The sequence below is a fragment of the Ostrinia nubilalis genome, chromosome 3, assembly GCF_963855985.1.
Source record: "Ostrinia nubilalis chromosome 3, ilOstNubi1.1, whole genome shotgun sequence".
Taxonomy (NCBI): domain Eukaryota; kingdom Metazoa; phylum Arthropoda; class Insecta; order Lepidoptera; family Crambidae; genus Ostrinia; species Ostrinia nubilalis.
Window position 1 is genome coordinate 6,328,575 of NC_087090.1, and position 23,664 is coordinate 6,352,238.

At 39.1% G+C, this 23,664-nt stretch overlaps 1 protein-coding gene across 2 annotated transcripts in view; it reads right to left on the minus strand.

The window, feature by feature from the left end:
* The window catches only part of LOC135088272 (T-box transcription factor TBX20-like), a 47,222-nt gene that overhangs the window by 10,332 nt on the left and 13,226 nt on the right, over window positions 1-23,664 (minus strand). For both annotated transcript variants that reach the window (XM_063983148.1, XM_063983147.1), the window contains exons 3-4: window positions 1,931-2,204; window positions 1,409-1,573 (exon numbers count right to left, since the gene is read on the minus strand). In XM_063983148.1, the coding sequence (XP_063839218.1) occupies window positions 1,409-1,573; window positions 1,931-2,204 (439 nt within the window). The remainder of the gene's footprint in view (window positions 1-1,408; window positions 1,574-1,930; window positions 2,205-23,664) is intronic.

A 23,664-nucleotide genomic window follows, 5' to 3' on the forward strand; every position in this document is an offset into this window, starting at 1 on the left:
CAATTAGCACGAAGAATGCCAGTGATGAAAAACTTGTCACATATCTCAAAGTCAACAACAGACGGTATTCAATCATAAGACATTATTGATGGTCATTGTCATGTACGAGAATGTATTAGACATTAATTAGTTAGCGAAAATCATCATTTATGCGATTCTCTTTTGTTTTTGATTAGCCCGACATCATTTTGCCTGTATCAGTTTTGAACAAATTGATGATTTGTTTATTCTGTAGTAAGTGCTAATGGAGTTAAGTCGAACTCTACAAAGTCGCATTGTATCGATAAACCAATATTTGTAACACGTCACTCACTGGAAATAGCTAATTAAGCTACAAATGAAGATTTATGTACCGCGTTGTCGATATAAAGTAAGCTTCCTTTATGAACCTCAAAACGTCCTAATTATTTCACTACGGTACGGCACAAAACGAGGAACTCGGAGACGCCCAAACGCTCTTGTGACAGAGAATTAATTGCGCGTGGCGACACATGCGGTGACGGGTGGAGCTGCGAGCACAGCGGATAAAGTAAAGGTGGAGATGTAGCGGATAGCGGGTTACGTAGAGCTACGAGTTTAAAAAAAAGGAATAAAACTATGATCCCTGGATTCTCAGGCTTGAGTAATGTTATATCCTGATTTGCGCAGATAGCCTGCTTGATGATGACGCTTACCTAAGTTAAACTTTTTGTTCTATCGTCCTATGAAAAGCCCTGATCATAGTGTTAGCTTAGATCACGGTAGGCACGTTTAAGTATTAATAATGTGGCAATAGTTCCCAATAGGCTTTCAAGATAGTTATTTCAAAATAAGGGTGACATCAGGCAAATTCACCTGTTTGTAAAGAATCCATAAATATGGCTTCTATGAAACTGTTCAAGACTCAGTTTAGTTTGTTAAGTGACAGTTACGTTCTGACGACGCGATCGAAGTTTGCACGTGCGTTCACGGAACGCTTAACGCGAACTTACGTAATGTTCCTTCGAAGAAAATCATCGGTGAGCAAATTAGCTGTACACGGAAAACATTTGCAATAATAGAGAAACGAGCGTTCGCCAGGATCGAGTCCATCGACGGGCGCTTATTTTAGCCCGGGTGAAAACTGTCGTCGTCACCGCGCAGCGAGCGTCAGACGCACTGTCCGTCTTTCGTCGGCACCGCCCGCGTGTGGCCGTCTGATACACAAAAAATTATGTGCCACCTCCTTTTGTTCAGACTGGACATACCTTTCAACGAGATGCAATTAGTGCGACAGAAATAGCACCCGTCGATAGTCACCCGACAGCTCCGTGCGATTTCAAACGTTCGGCTCTCTGATCTATTTTCGATATCAAATGATAGAAACAAGAAGATCATGTCGCCAAATGAACTACGGCTTATTTATGTCAATAGAAGCGTAGGAACTTACCAGTTGGTTCTGATACGCGGTGACGGCGGTGAACACGCACTCGGGGAATATGAACGTCTTGAACTCTTCCTGCTCCAGGTCTGTGATGGGGGCGTTGATGGCACCTTCTCTTCTGAGCACTAGGTGGATCCGTGGCTGATATTTGTGCATTGAATTTAGCACCAACTGGTAAAACGAACAAAAAAAAGTATTAGTCCCCATGTCAATCAAACTCGTTATGAAACCTAGGTAAAGTCCTTCATTACTTACGCTAATTAGGAATATAAGAATTTCAAAAAATGTATAAAGTTATTCTATGTCTTACAAGGTCATACTTAGCCACCAAAATGCGTAACGATTTGAAGAGATACTATTGTTAGATTCTGGTTTCCAACATCATCAGATTGGAAACATTGAAAATTAGCTGTTGCTCTGATTAAGTATGATGTCTGTGGCGTAGCGTCGCAAGATTAATATCCCTAATGTCGATATTAGAATTATTTAGACCTAGGTCCACAAAACCAGTTTAGATCCGCCGCTTACCTGTCCGTTCTTATCCATTTCATTGTTGGTGAGCTTGACCTTCTCGAAGGAGACGACCTGCTTGCGCAGCTGGTCGCCGGTGAAGGGCGAGTCGGGGTGCGGGTAGAGGCGCGCGGGCGCGGGCGGGTCGGCCTTGCCGGCCACGAGCCACGAGGAGCGGTGGTAGGCGTAGCGGTAGCGCTTGCCGTCCACCGGCACCACGTCCAGCAGCACGGCGTAGCGCGCCTCCGCGCGGCAGCCCGCGAACGACACGCGCACCGTCGGGAACATGCGTCTGCGCACAAAAACAACACTTATAGCATATAGCCACAAGGTACAAAACACCGTGTCCTAGTTGATTCAATTGGGAGTGATCCTGGTGACACTGCACCGTCGGGAACATGCGTCTGCGCACAAAAACTATACTTAGTACACATAGCCACAAGGTACAAAACACCATGTCCTAGTTGATTTAATTGGGAGTGATCCTGGTGACACTGCACCGTCGAGAACAATGCGTCTGCGCACAAAAACAATACTTAGTACACATAGCTACAAGGTACAAAACACCATGTTCGATTTAATTGAGAGTGATCCTGGTGACACATGCACCGCCGGGAACATGCGTCTGCGCACAGAAATTATGACATGCGTGTCCGATCCAGTAGAGAGTGGTGCTCTTGGTGCTCTTAATATTGTGTATCCCATGCACATAGGAATCGAACCCAAAACCGTTGGATTAAAATGATCAAACTTTCTCCTCACTGTGGTTAAATTTACTTAAATAAATGCCCTTTTATGATGCTCTGATATTGTATACTGATACTCGTACCTATATCTGACCAGTTGATACTGGAGGTAGGAAGATCAGAGAGTTCGGAATTTGTATCCCAATCTGTAATGAATCGCATTGATGTCGAAATTATGGATCTTTATTTTGACGTTTTTGTACATATTTCAACAATCAAAGCTACCCCAGTGCCAGCAGCACAAATACCTATTTAAGTATTTAGACTTCCTTCTTCCATTGTTATGTTAAAGCGTATATTTTCACATTAGCGCAATTATTCGACAATTAGTCGGTCAACTCACAATTACGGCCCACACCGGTACGAATGTTCCCTTGCTAATTAAGACGCGAGTTATCGCGAATTATCACCAGTCATTAGTATAACAATAGGCAAATCTAGAGCTTAAGCTTCTCAACAGTAAACGCAAATTTTATTATTTTATTTAGCTTGGCTCCCCCAACATAACTTATTTTGTAAAGGCTTTATTCTGAGATAAATAAGAGTAGTATTTTTTTAAAGTTAGATATGAAACATTCTGCTCAATACCTCCTTTAACACATGTAATAAGTTATGTTTTTAGGTATCTGAACAAATAAAAATAATTCAGCTTTTTAGATAGGCTGAAAGGAAATCGGTAGAGCACAGATGTACTCGTAAAATGTCCTAACTGAAATATTAAAAAATCTCAAGTCTTCGTTACACTATGTTCTGTGTTTCTTTTGTATAGGTACTCTATTTTCTTATATTTTAGTGAGAAACAACCCAACATTACGTTCCCCTTTGCGTATACGTTGTCAGCAATAATACATATTTTAGAAAAAAGAAATAAAAAATCCCTAATAGATCAAGAAAGCCCAAAATTGTTAGACAATATTTGAACACAGCAAACAAAAGTTACATGTTTGACATAAAATGCTACACACGAAATTGACTCTTAGATATTCACCGGGTTCCCCCTCCTTAACGGAGACTGAACAGGTCTGTACTAGGTAGCTACAATAAAACCGTGGACTGTATGTACTATATCATTCTATTTCGCTTTCAAACTAGTACTACTACATTGTTCTACTTTGATAGACCTAGACAGACACATAATTTTGGGCTCCTCTTGACCCAAGGAAATGGAAAAAATCAAATTGAACCGCGTGTTAATCTACCCTCAGTGCCATCTAGTATCACTTTGTAACAACTAAAACCCAACATAAACAACAGTACTATCTTTTGATACTAGATGTCACTTTATACACATATGTGACTTCAACATGCCGCCCACCAAGGACAGAATGTCCTTAACTATGACCCATACATGTCTAGTAAAAAACCTCTCATATAAAAACCCTCATTAAGAAAACCCCTCGTATAATAACCCTTCACATATTAAAACCACTCGTTTAACTAAAACTTAAAAGTAATAAATCAAATAAACATAACCTTCATTAACAGCAACATTAACCGTTAAAACAAATTTTAAAACTACACATTTTACATTTACAAAATACAAGTCATCCCATCAGTTCAGGGATTGTCCTAGAAAATCTTGCCAAACAACCACGTTCTTGGAGACAAGTTATCATCCTACACCTAAATAAATATCCCCGACTGCTGGCTCAGAAGCTTTATGAGCCTGTTCATAAACCTTGTATGAAAATTGTAAAATGTCTATAAAATATTAATTGAACTTATTACCTACCTAAAAACCACGAACTGAACTAGAGAGTGAAGAACTGTTTTCTAACAAAGATTTGTCTACCGTACCTGTATGAACGTAAAACCCTTTTTCTTTTCGAGTTTAGTGTATGATAGTTTGTTCTCTTAAAAACCCTTGAAAAACTTTCATACACACTACTAACAACTTAGTCATCCAAACAGCTCCACAAAACTTAAACTGCGATATACCTACTCATTTGTCACCGAAATAACGGAGTTTTGACACTAGCAAACTAGCCCAACGGGAATTTCCCTGATGCAGTGATTACGCGTAAATAAACCCCAGCAGCGTAAGCAACGTTGAAGGCATCTGAGAATCCCTGCAGCTCTGCAAAGCATCGTCTGATCGAGTGCATACCACCGTGGATACTTCAGCTAAGTGTTGACTCGTTAAATAAGGTAAGTATTCTAATCTTCTATTATATCCCTAGTAAGTTCTTCCTCTCACCCTATTCCAGCTTGATAACTTCTTCACTTAAGCAAGTTGCTATCCATCCTAATGGATTGAATAGATGCGATACAATACAACCAATATAATTTTTCTTTTTCTTACAGGCGCGGATAGCGGCGGCTATTCACCGAGTACTGAAATTCATCATTGTTCCTGTTTCAGGTAAGTTCCTTCTTTTCCTTTTTATATTTGAAATCCCAGTTGTCCTTCTGTGTCCTTTTTGTTCTTTTTGTTCTAATAACCTTAGTAACCCTTCTCTGTTACATAACCATTTGTCCTATAAATCTTTAAACTGTACAATAAATCCCAAACTTGTACTATAAATCCCTAATTTGTTCTATAAATCCCTTTTTGTACTACAAATCCCTAATTTGTTCTATAATTCTTAATTTGTTCTATTCTTTCTTACCAAGTTTGACTCCATTTGTGGATGTGTCAAACACCACTTTCGCAGTTGATCTATTTCCCTTCATAACAGCATGTTGTAAGTATACTGCTTGTTCTTTGTTGTACTTAGTTTTCTGTATCAACTTCATGTGTTCCAGTTGTGAATTATCCTCTGTATATCTTGTGTTCTTTAGCTTGTTGTATCCGTAATATATCTTCGTTCTAAATGTTTTCAATAATTTTCTGACCGATGTTTCTTCTTGTTTACAGGTAAACACTTCTTCGTGGTATGGCCACTTCACTCTACATCTTCCATCTGCACTCCGGCGAGTGGTTGCTGCAAATATTTCTTCACGTGGCTGTTCTTTTGATGTTAACTTTCTTGATGTGAATAAAGATTCCATATCCAAAACCCTACTGCGTTTTAAATCCAATTCCTCTACACACGCATGCAACACTGTAACACGATTTTCATCAGCAGCGGTATTTATCGGTCCAGATATTATCCACCCAAGTGTGGTGCACTGTGCTACTGGTGAACCCATAGGTCCCCGTAACAACCCATTCCTTAATATCTGACTACATACGTCTGCTCCCAGAAGAATATCAATTTTGTTCGGTACGTTAAATTGCGGATCAGCTAAATAAACCTGCGATAATTCAACCCAATTGTCTAAAGAAACTCTCTGTCCTGGTAAGTATGAAGTAATGTCGCTAAGAACATACGCCTCTACCTCTATTTCAAAACTCGGATCTAGTTTAGATTTTAGTGTAAGTAAAACCATAGATCTAGATAACACAGAAGGTTTCTCATCACCCAAGCCTGATATGTTATTAGTCACATTTATTTTCTTTAGTCCCAAACCTTGGACCGTAGCTTCTGTCACAAACGAAGCTTGAGAGCCTTGATCTACTAAAGTCCTACACACGTGATATTGGCCTGTCCTAGACTTAACGTCAACCAATGCTGTTGCCAATAACACCTGGCTGCTCTTACTCTTCGCGCAACATGCCATGTGATTTGCAGTCTCGATTGGCTGTGTATCTTGTTCTAACCTATTTAGGTTGTTGTCCTTCCCCGCGCCTTCTTCTACTGCTTGACCTAAAAACCCTGAACCAGCAGTCGAAGTGGGGGCTTGCCCTGAATGAAGCAAAGAATGATGCCGTTTTTTACAAATTCTACAATTGGTGGGTGATCGGCAAAACTTTACACCATGGTTGCTTCCTAGACAGTTATAACACATTTTATTTTTTATAACAAAGTCACGTTTGTTCTCATAACCCAAATTCGCAAACTCTTTACAAAAACATAACTTGTGTTCCTCACCACAAAACTCGCAAGAGAAGTTTTGAACATTAGTCGCATGTAAAACCCTATTATGACTAATATTCTGCCCGGTATGCACATTGGAAGCTAACTGTTTACTGAAATGTTTAGGTTCGATACATTCCAAAGCCCGAAACCTATCGTACAAGAAATTCTTCATTTGATCGTAAGTTGGTAAACAATCAGACGCTACTGTTCTAGCAATGTGCAGTTCCCACTCCTTGCGTGTCTCGGGGTCTAGTTTTGAACTCAACAGATGTATGATCATTATGTCCCACGTAGAGACATCTATCCCTAAATTGATCAAAGCATTTAAACAATCTGAGGTAGTGTCAATAAAACCCTTTAAAATACCTGCAGATACAGTAATAGCATTACGTTGACTAAAAAACCTTTTTAAAATGTTATGTGCTAAATACTTTTTATTACTGTATCTTTGCTCTAACAATATCCAACATTGATCGTAATTGGGTATTTCTCATCGCCACGGTTCTCATCGTCACCTTCGTGGCAAATTTTATTTCTAACTTATTTCAACTTTTTGTAAACAAAAATTGTAGCGCTTGATGTGAAGAGTGTATTCTCAGTAAATCAGTCAAATAGTGAGTCTCGTTTGGAAGCTTTAACGTTTTGAATTTTTTGATGCCACGAAAGTGATTCTGTATTAACAGCAATAATTTTTTCAAACTTTACTACTGCAAAATGACTCTTAAGTGTTTATAAAACATATATTTTGTCTTATTTTCATAGATAAATAGCAATAACATAATATAAAAAGGTACCTACTTAAATACAAGATTACCGATAACGTCACCTATTAAGTTACAAGATTCTACGCAATTGGTTTTAAGGGTGATACTGGTGGCATTCTGAAATGCTAAAGAAGCAAAAAAAGGATTATCAGTACCTCAATAAAAAAAGAACTCTAACTGATTATCAGTCCCTCAACAAAAATATTTTTTTTTTATTGAGGCCAGAGGGCCTCGTATTTTTGTTGTACAACTTTTAAAACTCAAACTTCAGATTAATTTTATCTTACAAACAGATACACAGTCACATATACAGACATACATACAGTCATACAGACAGACAGACAACAAAAATACGAGGCTCTTATTTTTTTATTGATGTACTGAACTCTACTTACCACGTATAATTTATTAGTTATTAAAATATTGTAAAACATAAACACCAGTCACTATATCCCAACTAATCCCAACTTATCCCAACTAATATTATAAATGCGAAAGTAACTCTGTCTGTCTTTCTGTCTGTCTGTCTGTCTGTCTGTTACGCTTTCCCGCTTAAACCTCGCAACCGATTTTGATGAAATTTGGCATAGAGATAGTTTGAGTCCCGGGAAAGAACATAGGATAGTTTTTATCCCGGTTTTTGAAACAGGGACGCGCGCGATAAAGTTTTTCTGTGACAGACAAAATTCCACGCGGGCGAAGCCGCGGGCGGAAAGCTAGTAATATTATAAATGCGAAAGTAACTCTGTCTGTCTGTCTGTCTGTTACGCTTTCCCGCTTAAACCTCGCAACCGATTTTGATGAAATTTGGCATAGAGATAGTTTGAGTCCCGGGAAAGAACATAGGATAGTTTTTATCCCGGTTTTTGAAACAGGGACGCGCGCGATAAAGTTTTTCTGTGACAGACAAAATTCCACGCGGGCGAAGCTGCGGGCGGAAAGCTAGTTTTAAAATAAACCAAAGCAAGAAATCACTTTCGTGGCCTAAAATCACCTTCGTGTATAAAACACCACGAAGGTGATGCCACGAAGGTGACGAAAATTTTCGTTTTTTATGAATTATCCTTAAATTTGAATTTAACGGTTCAAGTCGAATACTACACAAATAAGTCTAACATGTTAAGTTTTCAAAGGCCTAAGTTTCAATTAAATTGAATAAATTTTAGAGGTAGAAAATATTGTTCAAACAAGCGACGGTATGTCTATGGATAATCACAAAAAGTTACGTATTTTTTTCGCGGAGCGACGATCGACCTATCTCACCTCCCCAATGGCCGGAGCGCGGCTGACGTTAACCGAAGAGAACGCTGTGATTGGTTGCTGGTGTTCGGTTTAACGGCAATCTTGTATTATTACTCAAAATTTTAGGTACCTAAAATCGTGTGACCAACGTATTTCGCTTTCTCAATTCAAAATAATTATAAGAAGATATTTTTTTGATTATTGTGTGGAAAGTATATTTAATTACGATGATTTTAGTATATGCTACACACAAATTGAATGAAAATTGTGGATGCAGTAACCAAATGTTTCATTGCAACCGAAGGTGTGACACGATGAGAACGCGAAAAATGACCCCGTTTTTTATCGTTTCATGTGATGTTTTCGTATTATTTTTGCTTCTATTACGATAAAATTTATTTTGTATGTAGCTAAATAGATATTTTATCATCTGATTTCAAAGTTATTGTTTTAACTTATACCGTTTATGAACTATTATTGTGTGACCATAAAATTTGAGTGTAAATGAGAAGTACCCAATTAACCTCAGCTACAGGTATGTATCGAATAAGTTGTTCTGCCTCTCCCGTCAAATATCCCTTCAAGTATTGTAAACGCTGAACATTGTCGAGAGATTGGTTCTTGTGTATCATTGAAACAAATAAATCCCTAAAAGTTATCCATTCTGAGTAGTTACCTCCAAACTTTGGAATATGAATCTCAGGTAACTTCACTCGAGATTGGGATGGATAATTTGGCCTACTGTTGTCTACTGACTCTATGGGTGTTGAATAAGCAGATAGACATTGTTTCAATGCACCCTTGTAATTCGAAACCACTTGTTCTGTTTGATCGTAAACATCATTAACCATATAATCTGTCTTTTTTAGCAGTTTTGGATCTGATGTCTGGAATAACCCCTTATGCCCTTGTCTAAATTCAGCCCACATCTCTATCAATGCCTGTAACCTGTTGTCTATGTAATCTCTAGTCAAGCGTTCTTTGGGAGACTTTTTGTAATTAACTTCAGCTTTGAAAATCCTGGATGATAAATCATCCTGATAGTTAATTAGAGATTCCATAGTAGCCATTGTTAAATAAATGATTACAAAACAAAATAAAGTCCAAAAATTAAAACCGAAAAATAACTTAGAACTTTTTCTGTGTACTTACACTTCTCGAAAATTTTACAAGTGTTTGAAACATTAAAATTCTATGGAAAATCGGGCATAGAGTCCCCGTACCTTCGTTTTTTCCACTTAAATTCTAAGTCCTAACTACTTCTAAAATTATTCTAAGTTCTAAAAATCCTATCAAAATAAATTTAAGTTCCAAATATTTTAAAGTTATAAACTTCTTTGAAATAAAGTCGAAATTTGCTTGTTTAGTAAACGTCAAAGTACTCACGGTTCGCACTTCACTCACACATAGATTGCACTGAAAACCTTCTTTGTCGATGTGTAGTGAAGCCCGTAGATCCCGTTGTCCTCAGTAGCTGATCCAGCTGAGCCTGCAGCAGGCCACAACCAGGAACTCCTCGCTTGCCTCAGCTCGATTCAGCTCCTCCAACCAGCTCTTCATCCAAGAGCTGTTCTGCACTCCATGAACCAGCTCGTAATCCAAGAGCTGTTCTGTTCTCCAAGAACCAGCTCAGATCCAAGAGCTGTTCTGTACTCCAAGAACCAGCTCGTAATCCAAGAGCTGTTCTGCTCTCCAAGAACCAGCTCATCATCCAAGAGCTGTTCTGTACTCCAAGAACCAGCTCATCATCCAAGAGCTGTTCTGTACTCCATAAACCAGCTCTCAGGAGCTGTTCAGTACTCCTCCTACCTACCACGTACTCGGTTTGTTGCAGCGATCCACTGCGAGTACGGGTTACAGCGGTTTTCACCACTGTGCACTCAAAAATAGCCTTTATATTCCGGCTCGTCAAGGACCATGAACAGGTCTGTACTAGGTAGCTACAATAAAACCGTGGACTGTATGTACTATATCATTCTATTTCGCTTTCAAACTAGTACTACTACATTGTTCTACTTTGATAGACCTAGACAGACACATAATTTTGGGCTCCTCTTGACCCAAGGAAATGGAAAAAATCAAATTGAACCGCGTGTTAATCTACCCTCAGTGCCATCTAGTATCACTTTGTAACAACTAAAACCCAACATAAACAACAGTACTATCTTTTGATACTAGATGTCACTTTATACACATATGTGACTTCAACAGAGACATTCTTAAATGTCTCCCGTTCGAGAAAGATGAATGGGTAGACATTTTTGAAAAGGTGTATGTTTTTGTTTACCCACTGAAATTGTTTGCGGTTGGTCGGTGTAATGGGTCTTATTACACTACTAGCTTTCCGCCCGCGGCTTCGCCCGCGTGGAATTTTGTCTGTCACAGAAAAACTTTATCGCGCGCGTCCCTGTTTCAAAAACCGGGATAAAAACTATCCTATGTTCTTTCCCGGGACTCAAACTATCTCTATGCCAAATTTCATCAAAATCGGTTGCGAGGTTTAAGCGGGAAAGCGTAACAGACAGACAGACAGACAGACAGACAGACAGACAGAGTTACTTTCGCATTTATAATATTAGTTGGGATTCCATCGCGGTTTCCTGTTGTTACTCACTTTAACTAGGGGGATCGCTACATAATAAAAACATATGCGGTATCAAAGACAGTTGAAACGAAGCAGAATTGTTAAAATTTAAAACCAATAAGAAAAAAACTTTCACAAAAACTGATCTAAGATATAAAACTGGTTGCTAGAAGAAAAGAGTGTCATAAGAACTGGTGTCGGTAGCAGGCGCGTGAAACACTATCTTCTAATCGACATAAAATGGTAGTCATTGAGGCGGCAAGAACGGAAACAACAAATCTGAAATGTAAGCTGATACGGAGCTTCGTCTAGCGGCCTCTCACTTTTTTCGAAGCCCGCGGCTGTGTAGCGTGCGCGAGAGCACTTTGTTTGACAATTCGCAGTCGAGCTTACGCAACGTCTGGAATGCGGGGTCTGACCCGCGAACTATCAAACTTACATTCATAACAGGTGACAGCCGACCACCCAAGTCGTTTGCTATGATTGTGTGAAGAAGACGCATTATATTTTACAATATAATTTTGATTGGTTTGATTTATCTCGAAAATTTTATGCTTCACAGGCTCGGAGTTCGAAATGAGCGTGAGTTTAACAAAAGCAACGCTAGTTATATCTAACGATTTTACAAGATCGTGGTAGGACGAGAATAAGAATGCCATTAATAAGATTTATGCGCGTTTAGCTGTGGTCGCGCGCGTCGATTTGTGAGACGCTTCTTATAGCTTTCGCGATGGTGCATGCGCTCGCACACGGGCAATTGCGCGCATGCGTTAATGGCGACACTCGGCGCACCGCGCGATATATTACCGCAATGATATATGGCCACCGACGTCGTCCATCATCCTACCACCCAAAAGTTAGCGGAAAAGCGACCGAGCAAAAGGACATCGAGCTCGTATAAGAAGCGCTTTAATGAGCAGATACCGAAGACAGAAATAAGGCGCGCGCGTTTACAACGCCTCGTTATTGTTATGACATTGTTAAAATGCTGCTCCGCGGTTGATATCTAGATGCATCCCATAAATAAAACTTTCTGAGTGGAATTTACGCATGAATGATAGTTTTCTGTAACAGTGGTAAGCATACCCTTAATGTGCTATGCATTTGTATGTGATATCATGCCACACTGACAGTAATGAATATATCGTGCTCGAAATGTATTTATTCCGGATTAAGAATTTAGTCGGTGTTTTATCTTAATATTATAATGAAATGTTGTTTAGAGCAGAAGGGTGAAATTAGTGGTTTTGTGAGTTAAAGCGCTGCAGCGAGCAGCGGTGCGCGGGCGCATGTCGTCTTAATTAGAGAGGCGCGGGCCGAGGTGCGAACTCGTCAATCATTGTTTCCCTGCGACCGCTTGATGAATCTGTGCGCGGTCTATTGGCGGTTTGTCGACCGTGCAGTGATCCTCCGCTAAACTAACATTTTAAGACTAAACTAATTGCTGTATTTCTGGAGTGTGTCTTAGCTTCGTTTTTAACACCTGCAGTTCATAATCGTGTCCGGATTGCATGCAAACTTAATTACGTGTAGTAGAATTATCTATTACGCATAAACAATATTAAATACCCGTAAACTAGCGCATAAGTGTTATTATAATTAATTACGTATTAGATACCAGATGCAATTTATTTTTATCTAATAACCGATTTCCCTTTTAAGACGGGACCATTTTATGCGCCACAAAAATTTAATACAATTAAGAGATACGAGCGACCTAACGAAAGCAATAATAATTTAGGCTGTGATTATGCAATAGGAAGCCGTGCGCGCCATTAGCGCAGTGTTATCACGTCGTGATTAGGGCCCGTCGCGGCCAATCCGCATGCGCGCCGTCTAATTATACAGGAAAGCGCTTTATTAATAGCAATTACACCCGCCGCCATATTGCCAACGCGATTTAATTAACTCGATTCGTTGATTAGAGACAGATGGCGCGAGATTGCAGATTCCGACCCGGCCGCTCATTAGCGCACTTTTGACGCTAAATGCTAAAGTGCTATCTGGCGATTGCTTTACACGTGTTTTGAATGTGCAATGTGAGATATTCATCACCACCGGTCTGTGTTAGTTTCAATTTATTGGACTTTATATTATGTTAAATATTCAAAATCTGCGGCTTACTGTACGAGCCTAATTGCTAATATTCAGTTAATATTGGTTAATTTTAGTAACGGTATTTACGGTGCCACTTAAGCTTGCAATTAAAAATTCCTAGCTCGATTAATTCAAAAGTGTATTCTAATCGGTGACAAGCTAAGCACGGCGCTGCGTTGAGTTTTTATGAAAAAGTTATTTTATAAAATATAGCCTTAACACGGCCGGTTACGTTATTGCATGAAGCGGACCTTTCATGTTTTGTAGTGCGGCCCCATGTTCCCGGCCGCTATTACAGCGAATTAGCACTAATAGTGGAGCCCTAAGTGATTTCTGCCGCATAATTCCAGTGACAACAATCCATACCGGTGGCCAATGAATATTTCATATCAGATAATGAACCCACTTACAGTTAATTTTATAACCCACCAGTGAGTTGCAGAGACATACGGAAGAGTGGTTATGATAACAAAATTAAGATAAATTAATAATTTTCTCTTTTTATACTTTGATGAGATGCAAACGATCGTAAGACGATGAGCCGCTCTACGAAGAAGACCTAAGAGTCTAAAGCACGTACTTGCAAAGGAAATGTTTCTAATGATGATAATATGACGAGTAAAAATTCAAAATACATTCAGAAGAACTAATGAATGGGTAATAAGTATATTCATGTATTTTAACGGTTTCCTTTTCATAACTTATTATGACTTGAGATATTCTTATAAATAAACAAATAAAATATAAACAAATCGGTAAGTTCAAAGATTAATCAATATTACACAGGTGTACAACCTGAGTGATATTTGCTCACAAATGCGAGTGCATTTGCATGTGGTTTTACAATATTTTAGTAAAAAAGGAAAACGTAGAGTACAGCGCCCCTATAAATATTCATAAGACAAACGGTCGATATCAAACAGTGGCAGTATTCGTCGATATGTCAAATCACTCATCTCAGCTTCCCGTTTCAGTGTCGGGTCGCGACGTCGTCACGGTCCGTCGTGACGGATCGACGCTACATCGCGCGACGTCGCGCAACTCAGTCACGAATCGTCGCCTGAGCATCGGACGCGCGTTTGAAACGCTACACGCGTCGGGTGACGCTACGTACGAACTGTCGCACGCGTCGTTAATTTTAGTAACGAAGACTGTTTTAATTAGTTAGTAATGGTATGATATAGGATAGGTTGTTACAAAATTAGCAGAAGAATGACTCAATTGAAGATCACTCATCGATTAAGTTTTACAAAAATATTATTTGAAATCTGGTAAACTGGTGTCATTCAAATTGATAATTATACGGACTAAAGCCACGGTTTAGAAAAAAGTTTTAAAAAATCTCAACCGCCATAAAATTTGTGTAAAATTTGACTAGGACAGAAAAGGGCGTAGCAAAGAAGATGACGTGTGAGTGACATAAAGACAAATGACCTAACATATACCAGAAATATGTGCATAACACCTTCCTCACACAGAGCTAAACAGGACAAAATTTTAATAGAAAAGAAAACTGACAAAGGAAATTGTAGGTGGACACTAATACAACTTACCTGTCCCCTTGACTCTAAATCATAATTGATGATAAAAAGTTATGACATTTGGAAGTAACATACAGTAGTGATACTTAGAACACACACATTTTTCTTTCTTTTTTGTACAAGTAGGTAGAGCATGCTTGACATCGAGAGAGCCGGTGACCCTACATACTCTACTCTACTATTCAATTCATTTTCAACTGTCCACGCGAGTTGATTAATCAAAATGGAATTAATTTATCGATGGAAAGATAGGCACGGCTCTATCACTATACAAACACTCGGATATCTCTATTCAGGGAGCTTTACAACTCTACATCTTGACAAACCAGTTATGTATAAATAAATACATCGTTTTGGCTTAGGACTATTAATTATCGCCTCTATCAGGGCCTGTCGCTTGACATCAACAGCGAGTACAATGTGAACGTGACAATAAAAGTTATCGCTAAAAATAAATTATTGTTTTCTATTGTGTCTAAAATACAGGCATGTCGATATGACACTCTTCTTCATATTACACCCAATTTGTAAAAATAATTTTCGTGAATCACCTATCTACGAGTAGGTATTATTGGTAGCGTTTAATACTCGTTTAGCAATACTTTATTGTGATTTTCTCAGTAGGCATAATCGACGAAAATAATCACATTTAAAAATACAACAAATCACGAAGCGAAATAAACGTCAACTTCAAATTATGCTCTAATACGAAATCGCTTCGACATGGTATTTCGCTGGCGCGAGAAAAAGTGGATTATCGCTACACAAACGAACATTCTCCATGCATGGTAGAAAGTAGAGATTGATGTGCATTAGGCGCACATAATGAGCAGGGGGGCGTGGCTGGGCGTTGTGGCTCGCGGTGAAATATCGCTCGTCCTGGGAGGTCTGGGATTTTCGACACTCGCACGATTTTGTCAATCGCGCTGATTAATATCTCCGCTAGACTACCGCGCTGTCACGCCCGTGACTTGCAGGCGGAAAAAACGGTTAGTTGTTTGGTACCGGCTCCGATTCAAGTTTGATCATCGCGTTCGCATTCGAAAAAGTGAGGCTGGAGTTGTTTTTTTGATGATAATAATTTGGATAGGTTTATTATTAAGCTTTATTGGAACCTCCGCACTAGAGTAGTGAGTGAGTTTCTTGCGTTTACGTCTTCTCAGCACTGACCTATTTATTGTCCCGCATCAGTGGAAGGGTTAAAGTAACACTGGGACACGTAAAAGCGACTAAGAAAATAAATGACTTTCTTAACTTTCTGAGAAAACCGAAATTTGTCCAACGTGTCTGTTTTCACGCGTAGATCGATATGCCATTAAAATCTCTATTCATATAAACAAAGGCATAACGGCGCCGGCATGCTATTAATACGTATAGATCCAGTGATATCAAAGTATTTGCTAGCACTTTGTATCATAAATTCTAACCACGTAAGCTCCGTGTTCGCACGAACAGAAAATTATAAGGTTCGGTCGATGGCGCGCGTATCAAATAAAACATTTCTACAATGGCGCGGCCATTAGTGCGCAGATGTTGCATGTAAGTATTTATTAGCGGCCGCGTAATTAGTGAATTTAAACAAATATAACTTAAGCGTACCATTTTAATTGCGGCTTGCGAGGTAATGACACACTGTACTGCCTTCACCCGCCGGAAACAGTGCCTTTTGTATAGGGCCCTCGATTGACTACCCTGTCCATGCCAACTCGCAAACTCTACATTGAGCAGTTTGTGTGACAAAATAATTTAACCCCAGTCATTACATAGTTGCAAGGAATGAACGACAATTTAATAAACGCTAAAATAATCACGCAGAGTCGAGATTTATTATTTCAGTGTTATTGTTTCTAATTATCGATTAAAATGCTTTGATTCGCACTTATACTAAATCATTGCTTGTAACTTGAAAAGAGAAGCCGCACGTCATATTTCTTGACTGCTTTAAAAATAATTCGGACAGCTGAGCTGTAAAGGAAATTAGCTGAGGCAAGTTTCATCGCGGCGAATTGGAAAGTCGTTAAAATTCTTTTGATTTGTTCGCACTAGCAGCGAAATGATAGGATCGTGCAAGCTGGGGGCGGGCCGAGCGGCGACTTAGCGCTACCCGCGATGAGAGGAATTTGGCGAGGTATGTCGCACTAGCGATGGACGTCGGCGTCGGCCGTCATCGGACAGAATTCTCTAGTTAAGATAATTTGTTCTTTGGGTTGCTATTTGCGTTAATATGCTCAGGGTTGTCACAAACATTCGATTTTCTTTGCTGGTGGTGAACCATCGCCTGTAAAACCGAATCAGACTCAAAATTTAAATCAGTATCAGGTTTAGGTAATCATTTGGTAAACTAAATGATATTTGGCGACTGCGCTTCAAAAAAGCCTTTGATGTAATATTTGCTTGCGCCAATGACCTAAGTAGAGCAATTTGGAAAATAAATCTATTAAAAAAAAACATTAAAACAGACTGTCACTGAACTGTCTCAGTGCTCACAACATTATTTCATTTTGCAATCAGAGATTTTTCAATATTCACATCCACCAGGAATAGAAAAGATTTCAATGCTAGTCGGCCGTATTTGTTTGCAAGATCGCTAAAGTCAATCGGTGCGCTATAAATAGCAGTCAGTTAGCCAAAAGTTTCCGCTAACACATTCTAGACTTCGCCTTATTTTGTTACATGCGTTGTGTGCACTGGAATATAACGCTAATGGTCGCTCTTTATCACTATTTTATAACTTTAAATATCCGCAAAATGGTCTCGTTATGCACTTACAAACTATTGCGTTGAGCATTTTCTGTGTATATTTACCAGTACACAGAAAATGCTCAACGCAATGGATGCACAGTAGTGCATCCTTATTGTTTGCAACGCTTAGCATTTACTAAACTTTTATATGCTTGAACTTAAGTTTCTATTTTCTATCCTAGGAAACTCCTAGGCTCATAAAATTACATTTTAATCTGGTTGGTTACAAAAATATACTGTAACGCTAGAACTTTACCTATACCCAAATCCCATAATTCATTTAAATACAGAAAAGCTTTGTAAAGTAAACAAAATGTTGACTTCAGGGTTCAGAATCTTACAAAAAAAAAACAATTAAAAGTTTTTATCTTTTTAATATAGCACTGATAGGTCTACTTTTTAGGCGGCTTTGATGACGCAGTTGATAATTTGGGAATCTTGAAAATTTAAACTTTATGAAAGGAAAATGGTGTCCCATTTTCATGCATTTTCTCCCATTTTCGATCCAAACTAGTGTATTAATCAAGGGGCTGTCTATTTACTTCAGTTTATTTGTAATCAACTGTCTAAATAAGTCAGTAAAACTCCTCGTCAGGGCCGAAGGTATCCGCGCCGTCGCTCGTGAAATTCCGCTTCGTTTTGTTCGTGTGCGCGCGCGCAGTTTACTACGCTAATGGTGTCACATTGCATAGCGAACGATGTCAGAACGCGCGCTCCTCTTGTTGCCAGCGTATTTTGGTCGTTTGTGAATTTTAACACGATGACTCGTTAAAGCCAATACGTTACGTAGAAACAAAGGTGGACAGAACGTTAATTTATGTCGTAGAGACCCAACTGTATTTATTTAAACAATTTTACTCCACAAAGAAAAGTCCAATTAATACCTTAATGCCTTACGCCTTTCAGCATTTTCTACCAAAGATCTTTGGGGTAATGCAGAAAATTTACCAAGGTTCCTAATGGACAGTTACATAGGGGTATAACCATTCAAAACCGCATAATAAGAAAATGTGATGAGAAGTAGAGTTAAAAATATAACATTATAGTTCAGAAAGAGCTTTTTTGACTCAAAATACCTACAGGGAAAACCTATACATACATACAGGGACATATTCACTTTGTTTTATTATCAGCTAGCCAAAGAAGCAATAATTCAAAACTGTTACTCCAATAGGTACCTACTCCAATTTACAGTGCAAAATTATTCAGTTAGAATACAGCAGTGTGAATTTTCGTGCATGCGAATGTGGAAATTAGGGCACCGTACTCATTACACAGTATTCGTAGGAATTATTCCTTGCAAATCCGGCGTTAATTCCCGCAAAGCCCTCAATTTGGGATCACGTTTGCACACCGCACGGCTCGATACACGCTCACCTGTGTGCGCTCTACATAGAGCAATGAGCAAAATAGACGAATTGTTTATGAAGGCGCTTATTTTCTCTAATATGGCAATTATCATTTAAATCGTGAACATGGCGAAAACAATAAAAATAATTGAGTATCTACAATGATGTATGAATATTTAAAATTTTAGAGCAAGATAAAACATTTAATTAAATTTTCAGCATCAAATCTCCATTCATGATGATTTCTTTTGCACCTCGCGCTTTTTGTTTTCTATTTACAACTCCAAATACCATCTACGAAAACAATTCAGCAACTCATCCTAATTCAATAACAGATACTTACTAGCTGCTTATTGTTTTTTAATTAACACGAGCAGATAGATTTATTGTTTTATTAATTAAGGTAAAATTTCGATCGTTGTACGCTAAGTAGAGATCACACAGCGCGGTCTCTATTAACTAAGTTGTCTACCACCAGCGCCTAATACACGCGCACCTGTTTCGCAGAACGCGGAGTTTCGCAAGTCGACACCGAATTCGGCAACTTTGGCGACAATATTGCAAAAACTGTCACCGTTCTGCCTCCTTGAGTTGCAGCGACAGCAACGTTGGAATCACTTCATTTTGTAGGTAAGAAAATTGATGTTGATACAAGAAAATTTTAATGTTTGATAACATTTTAATAACTTTAGGTAATTTTGTGATCATTATTAAGAAGACTTTCAATTCTTTTAGCTTAGTTTCTATTTTGTCATGTAATTTTTTTTAAATTATGTTACAAAAAGTAAACATTTTCATCGATCAATTTCTGTGTGATAGACATTAGATAGGTACCACCAACATACGCGATGAAATTTTAGTTCCTACTCTTTCTCTTCTTTGTGCAAAATAACCAAAAGACTTTTCAGGTTTGCAACTGAAAACGGGAATAGGTCAACCATTTTTAGATCAGACGTGACCTGTGCAACTTCCTACCTAGATACAGTGTGCCACATCAGACTATACATATTTGTTGTAAAACAGGACTTAATACCACGACATAAGATACTCCAGTGTGTGGCTTGACGTGCCATCCAACGTCGACGTCTGGCGTTCCGCCCTATGTCTGCGGCTGCTAATGTCATCAGTTCTGTGGGCGCCCCCCCAGGGGCGGTGGGGGCGCACGTACAGACTGTTAAAACGCGACATGTCAACGGGCGGTGGGGGCTCGTCTCCGGCCCTGTAATCGCTGCGATGGAGCCCTGTTGATAATGTCGTGACCTCTATGATGGCTTCAACTATTATGGCTTTATTAAAACGGTAAATTAAGGGATTAAAGGGTAGGGAGAAGTTGGCTGATAATATTAGCTAATGAACTTTGAAAACCCGCTTTAGAGAATCTAATACCTACAATCCTACATACTAGAACTTAAATGGTTTTAAAAATCATTACATATTGTAAAACAGAATCGCTTTTCTGTCTGTCTGTCCCTATGTATGCTTAGATCTTTAAAACTACGCAACGGATTTTGATACGGTTTGTTAAATAGATAGAGTGATTCAAGATTAAGGTTTTGAAGTATATACATTGTACCTACCTCTCAAGTATATGCATTTAGAATAGCATCTGGCGTTGTTGTGCATCGTCAAAATCGGAAAATTTTAACCACAAAAATATCCATATGCTCGTTTGACTCGAGTATCATCTGACTGGCGCTGACAGCGGCGTCATCAAAGGAAGTCAACGCGGTGGTCTTTCTCTACGTCTGGAGGTATTTCTTTCAACAGTAGGCGCCAACTTTGATGCAAGGGTCGTCAATCGTCAAGTCAAAGATGCAGCTTCAAAGACATTGAGCTTCTATTTGGAGGACTTACATGGTGGTCGAGGAAAATTTACCTAGGTACGTAGAGATACCTGTATCTGTAGATCATAAGTGCCACTTGTGGTCTAAACTGAATAAATATTTTTGATTTTTTTTTTATCATTTAAAACGAAAAATAAAAAATATCGAGTGATTAAGAATATGGAACTCTCTACTTCATTAATAGTCTGTAATTGCGTATTTTGTCGATACGCAAGAAACATAATTTAGGTATTAGTTGTACTGGAAGTGTACCGGATGTCAACGACGTAGGGCAAGAGGACTCAAGTGCCTACATAAACATTTTCCGCGTACTTACTTCCATAAATTAGTTCCCGAGAAGGCGCGGTATAAATACCCGCGAAACGACGGCCACTCGCTCATTACCTACTAATAGTTTTATTTATCGGCTTCCTGCACATTTCACAACAACGCCGCTGACGCCCGCGGCGATCAACCTCAGAGCCCCGTTTCAACATTAACCCTTCCTCAAGAACGAACCATAAACACACGAGTAAACGCAGTTCATAGACAACAAAACAGTCATCAAAATAATAAGCACCTTCCGACAGTCAGACAACGCGTCTCGGCGAAAATTTCAAATTACACCTCCAAGTTTCCCAGACGTTTATCCGAAAAAAGTTGTTCGATAATCACCTATCATTACCCCGAGGCGGCGGGCGACGCACACAAAGGGTGGTGGCAGGAAGAAAACGACGAAAATTAAAAGTTTCCTCCAAACAAAACAACAGCTGTCATATTAAACCGTCAAAGTAAAGATTACAAATGAAATATTCACGGTGAAAGCGGGGTTCAGCCCGTGGTTATGTAAATAAGTGGCTACGAAAATGTACATAATTAGTTTACACGTTTTCTCCAACAACCCCCACCCTGTCGCGGCATATTGCCGGGCGGGGGGAGATTAGCCCGCGATACACTTGCTAAGGGTACATTTACATGAATCACACATCTATTACACCCTGTATTCAAATAGGTTGCATGTGTTCTCTTCACATAGCCTAGATAACCACAGAGAGGGTTGTATTTCAATCTTTTATTGAGCATTGGAAACGTAACTGTCAAAGTTCGTTTCTAATGCATTCAAAGTAGGTAATTATGTATGAAATACAATGGTAAAATGTTGTGAATACCAACGTCAATAATTTTTCATTACAGTGATGTCTTAAAGTTAGATTGAAATCAAGTGCAATAATGAGGTATGTAAGCTCAAAGTTTTAAAATTGAAAGGGTTTGTGACTGGCGGTGCCCAAGTGACAGCTAATCTCTTAAGGTGGCACAAGCAAAGTGAATTTGCAACGTGAGCGGCGCGGGGGGCGCGGTGTCGCCGCGTCGACGTCGAGAGCTTCCTTCCTCCTTAATTCTTTTGTCGTTTTCAACTCCGTCAAATATCGCGTTTCGCGTTTGCATACATTTTCACCAGAGCCCCCACCACTCCCTAGAGGCGTCCGACGCCGTCTCTCACGAATAAAATTAGTGTCAGCAGCGTGACACCAACTGAATTTAAGCTTAATAAGATATTTATAAAGAAATTTCCGATTCAGCGGCAAAGTTCAAAATTTGACTCCGACTCCACAAAGAGTTCGGTGGCGTTTTCAATTTAAACTTTGAACAAGTTAAATAATGTGCGAGCTCCGGCCAACTCGATTCATTTAAGGTTTTAGTGAAATTAGCTTTTGAATTCGAATGACACTCAGACATCCGCGGTATCAGTCGGAGGAGCTTAAAATATATTAATCTGGCTTTTCCAATAAAATTTACTGTTTGATGAGAGCTTTTTGAAGAAGGGAAGATTAGCAAAGAAGTAATTACTTTCCGCCATTACAAGTTATTTCGGAGTTGTAATTTGAATTTCGGATAAGCTTATCTGGCATTTTCTTTAGAAGATCAATTATGTATTATGTACTGTCTCATAGTATACCTACTAATTATTAGTAGATTGATAAAGTTCCAGTTAAGTAGGTACTATAGGTTTTATGAGACGGCATATTGTTATGCAAGTAATTTAAGAACAAAACCGGACCTTCTCAAAGTAAGTTGTTTAGCAGAGCTCATCTGGGATACATACCTAGACAGAACTTCCAATTTGAAAAAGATATCCTTTTGCTACATAACCAAGACTCGACGGGGAATCCCCTACCAACAAATACACCCAGTTTACAACACAATTTCTAGTTCCTCCTAGGAAAAGCGTCTCTACATGATGTAGGTGGACAGGTGAGAAGGCGAGTGAGTGGCAATGGTCCACGCGGCGTGTGTGCATTTCTCGCGTTTCGCCCACCTCGGTCTAATGTCGGGCATAAATCAGAGGTAACGCGCCCCACTCCCCCCACCGATAAAATTCCAAATTGTTTTCTCGCCCCCGGTGGGCGCCGCCCTGGGTTCGCTCTTAAACGCCGTTTCAAGTTGCACTTGTGAATCGCACTTTTTACTGTTCTTGAAATTGGCGTTGCGAATTGCTTTTCGAGCGGGCGCTGCTCGCTTTCTTTTATGAGGATTATGGTTGAGGAGTGCTGCGTCCGGTGGGTCGGGTAAATGGAACAAACTGGATGTTTTATACAAAACATTAAGTATCTTGTTTCAAAAAGTATAAAGCTTTTTACTAACTGAAAGTAGAATGATTTCTACGTACGAGTATAATGCAATTATATGTAATACGAGTATTAACTAAGTTTACAGTTTGGATTAGAAAATGGTGCAAGCGCCAATAATAATAATAGCACCTGCGCTAAATGATCAAAGAAATATTTGAATAAGTGGCTTAACACACTGCCCAAGGAAGCTATTAGATGTGAACTTGCTTGTATAATTTGTAAGACATTATGCCACGACCCATTGATAAAAAAGTAAGTCGTCAACGTCTCTAAGTTAAACGTAAATTTTAATTCCTTTAGTTCCGTTTGCTTTATTTGGCAAAAATTGCCAC